This window comes from Chaetodon auriga, chromosome 4 (genome assembly GCF_051107435.1).
Source record: "Chaetodon auriga isolate fChaAug3 chromosome 4, fChaAug3.hap1, whole genome shotgun sequence".
Taxonomy (NCBI): Eukaryota; Metazoa; Chordata; class Actinopteri; order Chaetodontiformes; family Chaetodontidae; genus Chaetodon; species Chaetodon auriga.
In genome coordinates, this window is record NC_135077.1 from 4,008,029 (window position 1) to 4,022,725 (window position 14,697).

At 41.0% G+C, this 14,697-nt stretch overlaps 2 protein-coding genes across 3 annotated transcripts; both read left to right on the plus strand.

Annotated features, from left to right (window-relative positions):
- Positions 1-3,861: 3,861 nt before the first annotated feature.
- ap1m2 (adaptor related protein complex 1 subunit mu 2) lies at positions 3,862-9,466 on the plus strand. Its single transcript, XM_076728761.1, has 12 exons — positions 3,862-4,043; positions 5,875-6,031; positions 6,138-6,205; positions 6,382-6,512; positions 6,627-6,774; positions 6,885-7,011; positions 7,119-7,261; positions 7,773-7,844; positions 8,105-8,263; positions 8,477-8,602; positions 8,970-9,045; positions 9,182-9,466. Exons 1-12 carry the CDS (start codon positions 4,002-4,004, stop codon positions 9,205-9,207), a joined length of 1,275 nt encoding a protein of 424 aa, XP_076584876.1. The 5' UTR covers positions 3,862-4,001; the 3' UTR covers positions 9,208-9,466.
- A 360-nt stretch (positions 9,467-9,826) lies between these two features.
- On the plus strand, positions 9,827-12,493 carry cdkn2d (cyclin-dependent kinase inhibitor 2D (p19, inhibits CDK4)). 2 transcript variants are annotated; one of them, XM_076727466.1, is made up of 3 exons: positions 9,827-9,995; positions 10,364-10,520; positions 11,547-12,493. In XM_076727466.1, exons 2-3 carry the CDS (start codon positions 10,380-10,382, stop codon positions 11,898-11,900), a joined length of 495 nt encoding a protein of 164 aa, XP_076583581.1. In that variant the 5' UTR covers positions 9,827-9,995; positions 10,364-10,379; the 3' UTR covers positions 11,901-12,493. The 2 variants fall into 2 exon arrangements, with proteins under 2 accessions (XP_076583581.1, XP_076583583.1); XM_076727468.1 differs by having other exon boundaries at positions 9,863-9,995; positions 10,368-10,520.
- Positions 12,494-14,697: the final 2,204 nt, after the last annotated feature.

Here is a 14,697-nt window from a genome sequence, read left to right on the forward strand (position 1 = left end):
GTCGTGATCACTTTTCATCTGATCGTGTTTGGCTTTGTTAACAAAATGGTCATTTCAGCCACTGATGGGGATAATTGCATCAAAGCATCACCAGCAACATCACTGCTGATGGTTTGCTATTCTTAACAAATTAGAGTATCATAGTGTTTTACACCCAGGAGGCATTACAGGAGGCAGATACACCTGAGGCTCAGGTGACAAATGACACTAGCTTGCTGTCTTCCTGTTGGCAAGCTGCTGGTTAAAGGGTGGAGCTGCATGTCACACCACTGCCTCGTAAGTGAAGGGGAGTGTCCTCAAAAATTGACACCGGATAGTCGAGTGGGGGTGGGTTGATATTCCCCTGTCAGGTTACCAGTGAGGATGCCAACTGTCCTGATGATAAGGTAACAACAAGCTCTCTGCCTGACAACCTGAGGGCCAAACAAGCTGAGCCACAGCATCCCTGCCTGCCGCAGGCAAGAGGATGCAACTGATACTTGTACTGGAAAAAAATTAAGCTGTTTGTTTTAATCCGCTGTACACTGAGGGTGCATCTACTGTATCAGAGAAAGGTGGTGAAAGTCATGAGCATCTCTGCTGGGTATCATGTCTCAGTTCCACCACAAGCACTCGCAGCGTTTATCAAGGCACGTTTCATAGAGAAGTCTCACCAGTATCTCTTTCACTCCGAGCCACCATGCTGAGCTCTGACCCACACGAGGCTACAGGATACAGTTCAAAGTCTTTCCCATGATGTCACAATCTTGGTCTATGATGAATTTAATGGGATCTTTGTGTTAAGATGTTTAAGAAACCCAGTTCAGCAGAGTCACTGAGGGATATAATGGAGTAGACATGTTGAGTGGGTTGTGAAAATTTGTGTTAGCTTTTGTACCCTTTTAGCAGTTTTCACTAATGAAACTTAGCTGTGTTTCGATGAATCAGTTGTTGTTTTGCTAATACAAGAGTAGCAATATTTTCTCTAGCAAGCGGTTGAATTAGCCTGGATATGGATGAACTTCCGTCAGCCTAATATCAGATTACAATCAACCATTCGACAGGGTTAGAAAGATGAGAGAAAGGGCCATAGATACACTTGGCAGCCTTTATTATTATTGAATTCAACTTCCAAAGGGATGCATGTTAAAATAATGATGTTGCCTAACCCTCTTTACAGTAAGGAAACAATAGGTCTAACATTAGAGTAGGTCAAATACAGTGCACGTTTTTTGGAGCTGCAGCAGTAAAGGAAAGAAAAGTCACGTTTTTTTCATCTTGACCTCACCGTTAATTGTTACCATATGTATGTAATGGACCTCAGCCACTATAGGGGGATTCTGCATAATCCAGATCACATGAACCAATGAGGGAGAGTAAAACACATACTGCACATAGTCAAAGCTGAAGAGAATACGATGTTGATGATGGTAAACATCATCAAAAATATACTTTTCCTTTCACTTCAGACTGATTTGGACCATGAGGTTGACATAACTCAAATATTTGTAGATACTAAGCTTGAGTGGAAAAAGTGAGAAAATGCTGACAAACTGGGAAGTGGGTCAGATGTCCTGGATTCTATAAAATGGCTTAAATTAAGTGACTGATCTGATTTCATGCTGAACAAGCGCATTTCGACTAATCCTTTAACAAACTCTTTATGATAGTCTTCCCGTAGCTCCTGTCCCGTGTGAAGACAGCATGTTTAAGGTGTGGTTATCTCATTTATCGCTCAGATATGGTCATGTCTCATTAGATCAACAGACTGAACCAACCCTATGTGGACAAAAGGAGTGGGATACTGGAAAAGATCTCCATCTGGCCTTTAAAGGCACACATTCACATGTCTCTGTTATGGCTGTGTTATTCTTAGTCACTGCCTTCCTGCACAGGAAGCAGACATAGGAATACGAATCGGGATCTGGGGCATAATACCACACAAAGAGGCCTGGAGGGTGGTGGGGGGAGGGCGGCGGGGGGCTTGGAGATCTTGTAGAACAAGCTTTATGGCTTAAGAAGCTCCCCGAGCATGTGATCGCTTAGTGTTTCTGCAACCCTGAGGCCAGAGGCTGCAGGTCACACAGTCTCAGATATAAGTAGAGCCGACCTTTCAGAGCATAAAAACCCTTCACAAACACACGAAGACACCCTTTCGTCCTTACATGTCAGTTTTTGTTGCTCTACTGTTTGAGGCTACAGAAACACAACTATGCACCCTACTTTAAGACTGGTGTACTTCTAAAAAAATGGCTTAATTCATATTCAGAAAAACTTTATTGATCCCTGCAGGGAAATTGCCTTGTTACAGCACAAGTTGCTCAAAAAAAAAAAAAAGTTACAAGCTACTATACTACTACTACAACTACTACTACTACTACTACTACTACTACTAATAATAATAATAATAATAAGAAGAAGAAGAAGAAGAAGAAGAAGAAGAAGGAAAATATAGTAAAAAGTGCAAATGCAAATGTGTATGTGCTAAGAGTAATGTACAATCAGTAAGTAATACTGAAAGGACACTGAAGTTTTCATTAATGCAACATTTTGACCTACAAGGTTTTTGTCAGACAAACATTCATGTCAACAAAGAACAAACGACAACATCATATGATACAAAACACCCCAATCAATTTGCTGTATAAAGAGAAATACATAATACATATATATAATACCATAAAAGTAGTACTACACTTTTTTTTACTTTTTTTTTGGTGCACAATGTTTATCTTTTGGATATTGTTTGTTAAATTGCGGTCACATGGCTTTCATATCACCATGGTGTCACCAGACTCATCAGTGTGGTTGAAAGTTGCTTTTGTTCTGATTTCTGAACTCATTTTCTATACAGCCACACATCCATGACCTGTGAAAGACACATTTCATCCTGAGGTCCCCACTTTTTGCTGTTCCATGCAGTTGAAAAATTAACGTGTTGAGATGAAGAATTACAGAAGCATCCAGTGTTCTTCTGTTGGAGAGAAGCTGTGCGACATGATGTGACATGATTTTATTTTGATTGACCCTGAATCCGAGGCAGCGGAGTGGAGTTAACCAGTTTCAGTATTTCCAGCTGTGCTTTTCCCTTTGTGACATAACAAATGTCTGCGGTGAAAACAGTCTGTTGCAGTGTCCTGTATTCTGACAGAAACCCCATATTACCATGGCAACATGATGACAAAAACTGTGCCTAATTTTTCTACAGAGCTCTTTAAAAAACATTTCATTCTTTTCTTTTTTGTCAAATCAAGTCTACAAACACATGCGAGAAACAACAAAACACAGGTCAAACCCTCCACCCACAGAGAGAAAGAACAGGATCATCACTTTCAGTCAAACCTCCTACATCTTGTTTATGAGCACAGATCAAGCACACAGGAGTGCACAACAATAAACAGAAAGTAAAGCCAGGGGAAGGGTGACACAGCATGAATAAAAATAAATAAATAAATAAATAAAATAAATAAAATAAATAAAATAAATAAATGAATAAAAAGAAACATTGCTGGACATACTGGTACCACGCTTTTTGACAGCTGTTCTGTTTGCAGATGTGTTTTTTACTTTTATTGACCACAGCAGGGACAAACGATCTGCTGGAGGATGATAAGATTTGTCAGCTAAAATGTCTGCTTATTATTCCTGCTGTGAGCCAAAAACCCAAACCAAACATCTTCCCATGGAAGAGACAATGGATCAACTCAAAGGTCATGCAGTCGCTCGTTGGCCCGGCTCTGATTTATGGGCCTGCAGCGCCCTCTGGTGTATAAAGCGAGCAGCACGCCGTCCTTCACCCCCCTCTCTCCTCAGGTGAGCTGGTGAATGTTTCACCTGCGTGCGGTGACGTCACGGCACCTTCAGGAAAAAGACACGGTGGAATCCATGATCACCTCAGGCCGATGAAAGTGTCCACTTTGGATGAAATGAAACCAAACTGAAGCCCGTGAAGACTCGAGTTGGACTTTGAACTTTGTCTGCTTTGTTGAGTCGCATGTTGCGCTCCTGTGGCTCCAAACACGATGTCTGCCTCCGCTGTGTTTGTGCTGGATCTGAAGGGGAAGGTAAGATTAATCCTGGAACTCACCGTGGACACCCCACGATTGCTTATTTTGCTTTGCGCGACAGGTGTAAAATGACGAACACCCACGCTTACTCATCATTTTTGCTGTTTTTAACTACGTTTTTAAACAGTTGCTTTAACTGTTAAACATTAATGCGTCGTTAAAAATTAATGTAGAGCTTGCGACACACTCATTCATTGGCCTTTTTCCTCTTTACTTCCGGATACATGTCTGCCAGTGGAAAATGCACGCTTCAGCCTGAAATAACGTCAGTGGAAGTAACCAATTGTGCTGCAACACCTGTCCTCCAGCAGCTTTCAGCCATGACATTTTTGTCACCTGGTTTTTGTTGTCACAGTGCCTGGCTCAAACATCCCTCTCCCTCCAGACAGGAAGTGTAACCTGACACACAGACCAGTGTAACAGAGAAACGGGGATGGATGCACACATGGTTTCAGATGTTCACTGTGTGATACTCCCACAACAACATGTGTGACGTTTCATTTGATCTGATCCCAGCAAGCTGCTGCTTTTCTGACCTGCACTGATCCGTGACCTGCATTGACCCATAACCTGCACTGGTCTGTAGCCTGCAGTGGTCTGTGACCTTATGTTGTTACATCTTGAGCAGGTTTGACCTGTTTTGCGTCCATCTAATCTTAAATCATTACTCTACTTACAGTTGAAAGTGTCTGCAGACTTACAGCAGGCACTGACAGAACTGGTCTGTACTGGTATGTAGCAGTTTGCTGTACTAATGTCATGTATGTAGAGCTGCAACCAGTGGTGGAGGATGTATTCAGATCCTTTACTTAAGTAAAAGTGCTAATACCTTACAGTAAAAAAAGTCCTGCTTTGAAAATGTTGCTCAAGTAAAAGTATGCAATTATAATAAGGAAAATGTACTTCACGTATTAGAAGTAAAAGTATTCAAAGCTACTTTTTTTGTTGTAAAAATTCTGAAAATAGAGAGAAATACCTTCACAATTACTCAGAGCCCAAAGTGACAGAGTTTGTTTTGTCCAACCAAAGATACAAACCCCCAAATGAATAAAAACAAATGAAAATAATTAAAAGGAAATGCAACAAATCCTCACTTTTATGAGGCTGGAGCCCAACTTTTTAAATTAAAAACTTGCAAAAGTCTTAAATTACAAAGTTACTGAGGCTGTCAAATAATTGTAGCAAATTAAAAAGTACAATGTTTCCCTGTGAATTGTAGTGGAGTAGAGGGAAGAAAAAGTGGCATGTAGTATTAAAGTACAGTACTAGCAGTAAATGTACTTAGTTGCCACCATGGCTGCAGCTAATGATATTTTTAATTTTTGAGTGATCTGCTGATTGTTTCCTCAATTAATCATTTGGTCTATTGAATGTCAGAAAATAGTAAAAAACCAAGGTGATGTCATCAAATTACTTGTTTTGTCCCACAAACAGACAGACACCCAAATATATTTAATTTACTGTCACATTAGAGAAAGAAAAGCAGCAAATGCTCATAACTGAGAAGCTAAAACTAGGAAACTTTTACTGTTACTGGGTAATAAAATTAGATTGACAATTGTTCCGTCTTCACTGGTAACGGCTTTTCCCTTTAGATCTGCGGTTCTGGTCCAGCAGCAGGTCACACGTCAAACTGTTTGTTGTGACAGAGTTAATTCTACATTTGCCACATCGTTTCTTGTCATTTCTGGAGGAAGCGGAACATTTCTTAGTTTCTTATTTCTCAGCTCTAATAATGAGTAAAACTTTCTATTCTGTAACTACTAACTGCCATATTCAGTTGAACATGCAGGTGTCTGATAACCATGTCATTTACTTCCCCGCACAGGTGTTGATTTGTCGGAACTACAAAGGCGATGTGGACATGGCCGAGATCGACCACTTCATGCCTTTACTCATGCAGCATGAAGAGGAGGGCCTTCTCTGCCCTGTGCTGTCACACGGCAGCGTTCACTTCATGTGGATCAAACACAGCAACCTCTACCGTATCCTTGTCCTAGATGTTACCACCGTTTCATTCATAGTATCACTTACTTTGACTGTAACAAAACATTCTTGTGTGAAATAGTCCTTGACCTGGTCTCTGTGCAGTGGTGGCTACTACAAACAAGAACTCCAATGCCTCCCTCGTGTACTCATTTCTATACAAACTAGTCGAGGTGAGTCCCACATGCAGATTTATACTTGAAATGTTCGTTGTGAACATTTGTTGAACGTTTTCCGAGGATCTAATTGTATTTTATGTGAAGAACCAGTGGAAGAGTGGCAGTCAAAGACAGTAATAGTGAAAGTAACTCGGAGCATCACAGAAAAAAAAATTCTGCATACTATACAGGTGTTCACAGAGTACTTCAAAGAGCTGGAGGAGGAGAGCATTCAGGACAATTTTGTTGTTGTCTACGAGCTGCTGGATGAGCTGATGGACTTTGGGTTCCCTCAGACTACTGACAGCAAGATCCTACAGGAGTGAGACCCTGCAAGACACACACAGACATGGCACATGTAGACATGGGAATATGCTGTGTATTTGGTAAAGAGTGTGTTTAATCACAGCTGGTAATCTCTTCTCATCTACGGCAGATACATCACTCAGGAAGGTGCCAAGCTCGAGGTGGCGAAGTCCAAGGTGCCGACCACCGTCACCAATGCTGTGTCCTGGAGATCAGAGGGGATCAAATACAAGAAGAACGAGGTCTTCATCGATGTCATCGAGTCCATCAATGTCCTGGTAAGAAGGAGTGTAGGGCTGATTTGTTATCACTCAGAGCTGTGAGTACCATGTTAAAAATCTGATGATTCATTTAATTGATTTATTACCAAAGTGTATTGTTTGTTCAGGTGAATGCCAATGGCAGTGTGATGAGCAGTGACATCGTGGGCAGCATCAAGCTGAAGACCATGCTCTCTGGGATGCCCGAACTGCGGCTGGGCCTGAACGATCGAGTGCTTTTTGCTCTCACTGGACGTATGTATACAGCCTCCGTCCAGCCACATCCATCCGTCATATGTAGCTCATCTATCTGCTTCAGTTATGTTTAAGTGATAGCACTGATTGTATGGTTTTGTGTTCAGGTGACAAGGGAAAGACGGTGGTGATGGAAGATGTGAAGTTCCACCAATGCGTCCGTCTCTCTCGCTTTGAGAGCGATCGAACGATCTCTTTCATTCCTCCGGACGGGGAGTCTGAGCTCATGTCCTACCGCATCAACACCCACGTTAGTCCAGTCCAGTACCTTTACAACTTACACCATGTGCCATATTTATGGCTGGCACAGTGCATTAGTTACATGCTTTAAACCTAAAGTCCTGTAAATACATGTATGTTTAGAAGGTCAGAGTTCAAAAATTGGTGTTCTGATGCTGCTAATATCATGTTCTACCTGTTAGACATGGCAGGATATAAAGAGAGATAAAGAAACATGGCTTCATTGATCCCTGGAAGGGGAATTCAAGACACACAAACACAAACTTATTGAAATTACTTTCAAAAGCACTTGCAGTACTTAAGGCCATATACAGTACATGAATTGTTCACTGTGCAAATGTAATACAGAATGTGGAGAAATAATGAGTCTAGTAGTGCAACTTGAATAGCACTATGCATGATAATCATTAATTGATATGTCTGTTGAATAATGTGCATATTAAGAAAAGCATTTTTATGTTCTTTTAATTGTAAAAAATGTTTGTATGATGACACCCTCTCCTTCATTTTTTTTTTTACAGGTGAAGCCTCTGATATGGATCGAGTCCGTCATAGAGAAGTTCTCTCACAGTAGAGTGGAAATCATGGTGAAGGTACTGAACATCTGTGTTTTTGACTTGACTGGCAACAAGAAAGCTTTTTATTATGATCATTTTGTGCCACTGGAGATGTGTCTGCCAAGAAAAGCCTTAAAGCACAAGAATCAGTCTGATACTTGTGTCTCCAATTGTTGTTCACTGTTTACACAATACCATGAACTACATTTAAAATAACAGCCGACGGTGCATTTGAGCACCAGCAAGAAAGAGGCTTACACATTATAACATCCTGTTATATGGTGTTGTGTTTTTAGGCAAAGGGACAATTTAAAAAACAGTCTGTGGCAAATAATGTGGAAGTGAGGGTCCCTGTCCCCAGTGATGCTGACTCCCCCAAGTTCAAAACCAGCACAGGCAGTGCCAAATATGTGCCTGAGAAGAACCTGGTGGTGTGGACCATCAAGTCTTTCCCTGTAAGTAATTCACAGCTGCATTTACGTCAGATTATATGACTTTCTTTAATGTATACTGCATTATGTCTTACATTTTCATCCAAAATTTGAATATATATATATATATATATATATATATGTGTGTTCTGTTATGTCCTTCTGCTTATTTGTCTAATCCTTTCGTCTGTGTGTGTGTGTGTGTGTGTGTGTGTGTGTGTGTGTCCATCCATCCAGGGAGGCAAAGAGTTTCTAATGAGAGCTCATTTTGGTCTGCCCAGTGTGGAGAACGATGAGCTCGAGGGCAAACCTCCCATCACTGTCAAATTTGAAATCCCATACTTCACAGTCTCAGGAATACAGGTGTGTGTGCTTGCAGGTCTGTGTGTTTATGCTGAGGCGCCCCTTTAATGCCAAAGAACTGAAGAATATGGCCTGTGGTGGTATGAGTCAAGTCCACATGAGAGAAAAACATATGATTCTGGATCTGAAGCGTGTGATGTCTTATTTATATCAATATGGACATTTTTAAAGCTCTGAACATCACCTGAGAAGCTCCCTGCTTTGCAGAGGGCGTTTCCAGCCCGTGGATAGTCATGTCAGGTCCTGTGAGAGCTGATACTGTGTGCTCAGACTGGCAAGATAGATTTAATTTTAATTGGCGATGCGCATTAATGGTTCTTGCCTCAACACGCTGTGCTTCTCTGTCTCACTCACTCTTTTTCACCAGGTGCGATATATGAAGATCATTGAAAAAAGTGGTTACCAGGCGTTACCGTGGGTCCGGTACATTACACAGAGTGGAGGTACACTGACATTGTTCCACTAGACTTCCATATAATGTGACACACTGTTGTCAGAACATATTGTACTATTTAAGCAAGTGATCAGATACACATGGATGTAGAAATGTATCCTCACATTTGTTCTCTTTTTATTTAGACTACCAGCTGAGGACCAATGTGTAAAGCCTGAGGGATCACCGTTACTTAATCACCTCCAGAGGAGCATCAATGATCACTCTGACTGGACTCAAAGAATGTCTTTAAATTTCACCTCCTCTGTTTAATGTCACTAATCTTGTTTTATCAAATGTGTGTGCGACTTGATTTTAATGTGTTTAAGGTTTCCATAGTTGGGCCACTGCAAATAATTTAAATGCTTAATGACATTTTTCCTGTAAAACAATTTGTCATTAATAACCTTTGTATTTTTGTTGTGCCCCTTTGTTTTTCTAATGAGTTTGCAACACGACATAGGGCAGATTTTGTCCTCATATTGTAGAAATGCATTGTGCAATCACAGTCACTAAATTCCGCCTAAAATTAAAAAGTTACACCCGCCTTTTTTCAACACTTGATTCTGGAGAAATTCAACCAAAGATCAGAAATGTGAATGAACTGCCTTTGAAGACCTCAACGTATACAAATCGCCCGCTTTCTTCGATGCGGGCTCTGATTGGTCGATTGTCGCTGTTACCACAGTGATAGTGTAGTAACGGAGTTGTAACCCCGCCTCTTTTACCATCTATGGAAGAGCAACACCCTATGGGCGAGCTGTGATTGGCCAGCGCGTGTTCTCTCCAATGTTTGTAAATTGTAGTCAGGAGACACCGCTGTGTGGATCTCAGCGCGCAAATGTATTATCTAATGTTGATAAATCTTCCTTGTTTGGATTGTATTTAAAATTTACTGGTCTTTAGAAACAGCGGGATTTGACTCTTGGCGACGTTGTGGACCTTAAGGAAACGAACACGGTATGCAATGCAGCTCCTCGGTTTGCTCTCTTTTTTATGCTAGCGGTTAGCCGGATGCTAATTGTTTGTAAGATTCAGTTGACGTGACGCGTCCCTGTCGACAGACCGTTTTCACTCAGCTTTGTTTTTCAGTGTGGTTAAACGACCTGGTTCAACATTACATGTAACACTACGCTAGCGCAGTCCGATAACATGGCGTCAACAGGGAACTGAAGCTTACGTTAGCCCGACGTTGTAGTAGCTAGCTGTAGCCGTCTTCCTGAATCCTGGTGTTACCGTTGTGCTGTTCATTACGCTGTTATCACCATCACAAAGAGCCCGTGGCTGAGTTTCGGTATAACTGTGGTTGTACATCTCTCACTGACCAGGCAGAGAGAGACTATAATGGTCCTTAGTCAGATGGATGCCGGTAAAGCTTTGACGGGGGCAGCAGCCAGAGGGAATACAAGCGAGGTGCGGAGGATCCTGGAGGAATGCAGAGTGCATCCTGATACTCTCAATGAATTTGGCAGGACTGCGCTTCAGGTGAGCAGCGATCTCCAGGAATGTGGATAAATGATCACATTGACCCATGTGTTGACTGCAGACATGCACTAGCGGTAGACTCATCACTTTTCCTCTTGACGTAACAGGACATAAGGCTGTGTTGAATTTCCTCTCGAACAGTTTCCTGTTATGAATATGTCACAGCACCGTGTATGAAGACCTAGTGGTTTTTTTGTTTGTTTTTTTTCCATGTTAGAATCTAGTAGTACCAGATCACAGTACCTGAGATGGCCTGGATACCAGGTCAACTCCAGTAAGATGTGGAGTATTTGATGATTTGTTTAAAATAGAGGATACACACTCACTTGCCAATTTAAGCGATATAAATAAAGTTCTGATGTTTTCTAGTCAGCCTTCTGGTCATTTTGGAGGCTGTACTCTTTACTCTGGTGCTGTGGAGCAGTGTTTTTATGCTGAGAGGTGTTTCTGATATTTTGTCCGCACTATTTATACAAATGAGGGAAGACTAAATGGCGAGCCTGCACTTAACATTTGTTTTCTCTGTCAATTAAGCAGCTGATTGTCTTTTAAAAGTCTGAAATGTCAGAAATGGAGAAAAATTCCCTCAGACCTCAAAAAGTGTTCATTTTGTGCAACTAACAGCCCAAAAACCAAAGATATTTCATTAACTGGTAAATAACAACAATAGAGACACACATTTGAAAGGCTTGATCCGGTGAATGTTTGGAAGTTTTGCCTGATAATTGATTTTATACTTAAAGTTTATTATCCTGTCTGTCACCAGTTAATTTTGCTAGGTAGTTACTTGACGAGTCGTTTCAGCTCCACCAAACAGAGACACCTCTCACTGTGTTAAAATAGACCAGCTTCTCTCATAATCACCTTAATGAAGACACTGTCTGCTAAACTGCATTTGTTTCACTTTGATGTGATAAATGAAAACTAACTGATAACCTGTGGAGGCTGTTAAAGTCTCGTTATTTGAGAGAATCTAGAGTCACACAGGTATTGAGCTCTCTTCCACCCTCCTCTAATATCCTCCAGGTGATGATGATGGGGAACTCCAAGATCGCCAGGTTGCTGTTGGAAAAAGGAGCAGACCCCAACGTGCAGGACAAATATGGGATAGCGCCTGTGCATGACGCAGCCCGGACAGGGTTCCTGGACACGCTGCGGGTTCTGGTGGAGTACGGCGCCTCAGTAAACGTCCCAGACAAGAGCGGCGCCCTGCCTATCCACATCGCCATCCGGCAAGGCCACCGGGATGTGGTGGAGTTCTTGGCACCGCAGTCCGACCTGAAGCATGCCAACGTCAGCGGTCAGACAGCGATAGACGTGGCCCGAGCTTCATGTGTGCCTGATATGATTGACTTGCTTTTCGCTCACATTCATATTTAGTCAGATGTCTGGGTGCTGTTTTTTTGTTTTTTTTTGTTTTTTTTTTGGCTTCAAACCTGGTGACTTGAATTCATTGCTGTGTAAAGGATTCTATTTTTTGTTAACAGTGGCTCAGCATTAATATGTGTCACAGGACATGTTGTCTTGGCAGCTTATTTTCAGTTGATGGGTGGCTACATACACTAGACACCCCTTTTGCACAGTGCAATTTAGGCACCTTATATATCTGTTTTCCCTATTAATTGGGAGTGCACATTTGTAGATAGTTTCCCCAGTGTTTTCTAATTATTGCATTATTTACATTGTGTAAGAATTTTAACAGTTGTATGTGTTTTTAAACATTTTTACAAAAACTTGATATGGTGCACCCTGATTGCTTTTCATAGTTTTGTTTCTCTTAATTAGATGTCCTTAGGCTTTGAATTTACTCTTATTTATTGTTGGAATTGGACTGAATATTCCTGTGACTCTGTAAATAGCAACATTTATTGTGATTTGTTGAAATGTTATTTATATAAATACTTTTAAAACAAAAGTGAGATTATTCACTTTAATATTTGAAGAAGAAAGCACAAAATAAAGTGTTGAACTTGAAGCGTTGAAGTCATGGTCCTTATTTTAGACTCTAAAATGATTTAGCTCTCATAAAGCTCACAGACTTCTGGGCTGTAGGGACAGTTCAAGTCATACTTGGTTCATCTGTGTATTTTTCTGGGATTTGGGGGCTTTAATAACCTGAATTTACACAAGAGTACATATTATTTTTTATTATTGGAACCTTTAGCCTGTTAAAAAGTATTTCATTAGGCTAAAATAAAGTGATAGTTTGTGCTTTTTTTTTTTTTTTTTTTTTCAAGAAATACTGGAATTTGTTTTACCTCTTCTGGTCTATAAGAATGATCTAAATGTGGATAATCACCAATGAAACAAGGGGTCCCGAGTAGACATTGCTTAATTTTTTGAGGGGTCATAAGGTCATTTGGAACATTTTTTCATTTTTCAGATTTTAAAGTCTTTATAAACTCTGTGGTTGTCCTATAAGAACTTGCAATGAGAACCAAACAGACAAAAATAGTACAGTTGAAGCATAAATTACATCAATTCATGATAGTTTGGTTTGTGCAAGCTCAGCTGAAGCTGAAGGGGCGTTTGCTTAACCACATCACTGTCATTTCCTTTCCATTCATAACTATCGATGCATTCTGCCTTGGGACACAAAACAGCGTGCTTCATGTGCTTCGTTAACTGTGCCACATGTATCCTCAAGTGTTCAGCGCTTCCTCAAGGTGATTCATCAAGGGCATTTATAATAACTCCACTCTGGAATGTGGAAACCCTCTCAAAGGTCGCACAGATAGCTGGATTGCAACTGAAAATGAATGAGGGCCCTGTTTTGTTGAGGCTAGGTAAGGGTGGCACAGTTTGCTGATGTTTGTGCTCAGGGCTCTTACAGTACAATGGGTATTTTGTTTTGCTTGTGTGCCATGGGCAGCGGCCGAGAAAGCAGATACAGCTCAACTGCTATGCTGCTGGGCGGCTGTGCACAGAGCCTCATCATGTCGCAGAAAGACCACACATTGTTTACATGTGCTTTATGTGCATTTCTCACTATATTAGCACATCTAGCCTGAAATATTTAAACTGAAACTCAGTTTTCTAAATTGATTGGACAGCAAAGTCGCAGAAACTTGCAGTGAACTTTCTTTGTTCATCAGTGGCAGAAAGTAACCTAAAAGTACAAATTTGAGGTAAATCTACTGGAGTATTTCCATTTTCTGCCACTTAACACTTCAGTTTCAGAAGGAAATATTGTACTTTGTACTCCACTACATTTATCTGTGAGCTAAAGTCACTAATTACTTTACTGATAGAGTTTACACATAAACTATATTATAAAATCTGATTTGTTTTTATACATTTTTTACAGTGTCCTACAAAATATAATTAGCTTAAATTAGCCCCACCTGGACCAGCACTGAACAATAAAATGCCACTTGTATGATTACAAAAAAACATAGCATTCACAGTTCTATGAGTACATATTGCTGATAATACTTCTGTACTTTTACTCAAATAAATTTTTTAATGCAGGACTTCTACTTCTGTAAGAGCTTCAAATACTTCCTCTACCCCTGGAGTTAATATCCTGAAGCCTGCTTTCACCTTCCTGACTCGGTTTTCCATAGTCTCACGCACAGACACCTGCTGGGAGCTGCACAGGCCAAGCACAGCATTCGACTTCTGAACAGCTCTATTGCAGCAGCCTGAGGCTAAACGCCTCCCTTGAGGGTTCTTCAGCAGTAGTTGCTGGAGGAACAAAAAAAAAAAAGGAGTCACTTGTTATCCCCACCCATATTTCAGTTAGTTTTGGATTTTGAAACAGCAACCTTCCGGTCAGACGTCCCTCTTTTGTGCTACCACTCCCTCATTCTTGTGTAACAAAGACACCCTACTACCAATAATATTTGCATATGTTTTCACACCCAATCAACTCAACCTGTTTACAAGACAGACCTGCCTCCAGCCACTAGGTAGAGCCCCCTGACTTCGTTGAGCACAAGTGTGGGTGTGTTGTTGGATGTGCAAATACCCCCTGTGCACTATAAACACTGCTGTGGTTTGTTTGTTCTGCAGGCTGAGGGAGGTACAGTTACACTGAGTCGAAGGAGTAGGAGTGGACAAGAAAAACCAGTATCAGCTTACTCCCTCACTCACGAGTGCAAACATACACAGACAGACGTGTAGGAATACATGATGATAAGGCTGAGGGAGCGCCTGATAGGAGAACTTTTGTTCC

What these genes read in the sequence shown, in the direction of transcription:
- cdkn2d (XM_076727466.1), top strand. Translation starts at nt 10,380, where the DNA reads ATGGTCCTTAGTCAGATGGATGCCGGTAAAGCTTTGACGGGGGCAGCA. An exon ending in TTGGCAGGACTGCGCTTCAG is followed by an intron (nt 10,521 to 11,546) that starts GTGAGCAGCGAT and finishes AATATCCTCCAG; the next exon opens with GTGATGATGATGGGGAACTC.
- ap1m2 (XM_076728761.1), top strand. Translation starts at nt 4,002, where the DNA reads ATGTCTGCCTCCGCTGTGTTTGTGCTGGATCTGAAGGGGAAG. An exon ending in GACAGCAAGATCCTACAGGA is followed by an intron (nt 6,513 to 6,626) that starts GTGAGACCCTGC and finishes CATCTACGGCAG; the next exon opens with ATACATCACTCAGGAAGGTG. An exon ending in GAGTGGAAATCATGGTGAAG is followed by an intron (nt 7,845 to 8,104) that starts GTACTGAACATC and finishes TTGTGTTTTTAG; the next exon opens with GCAAAGGGACAATTTAAAAA.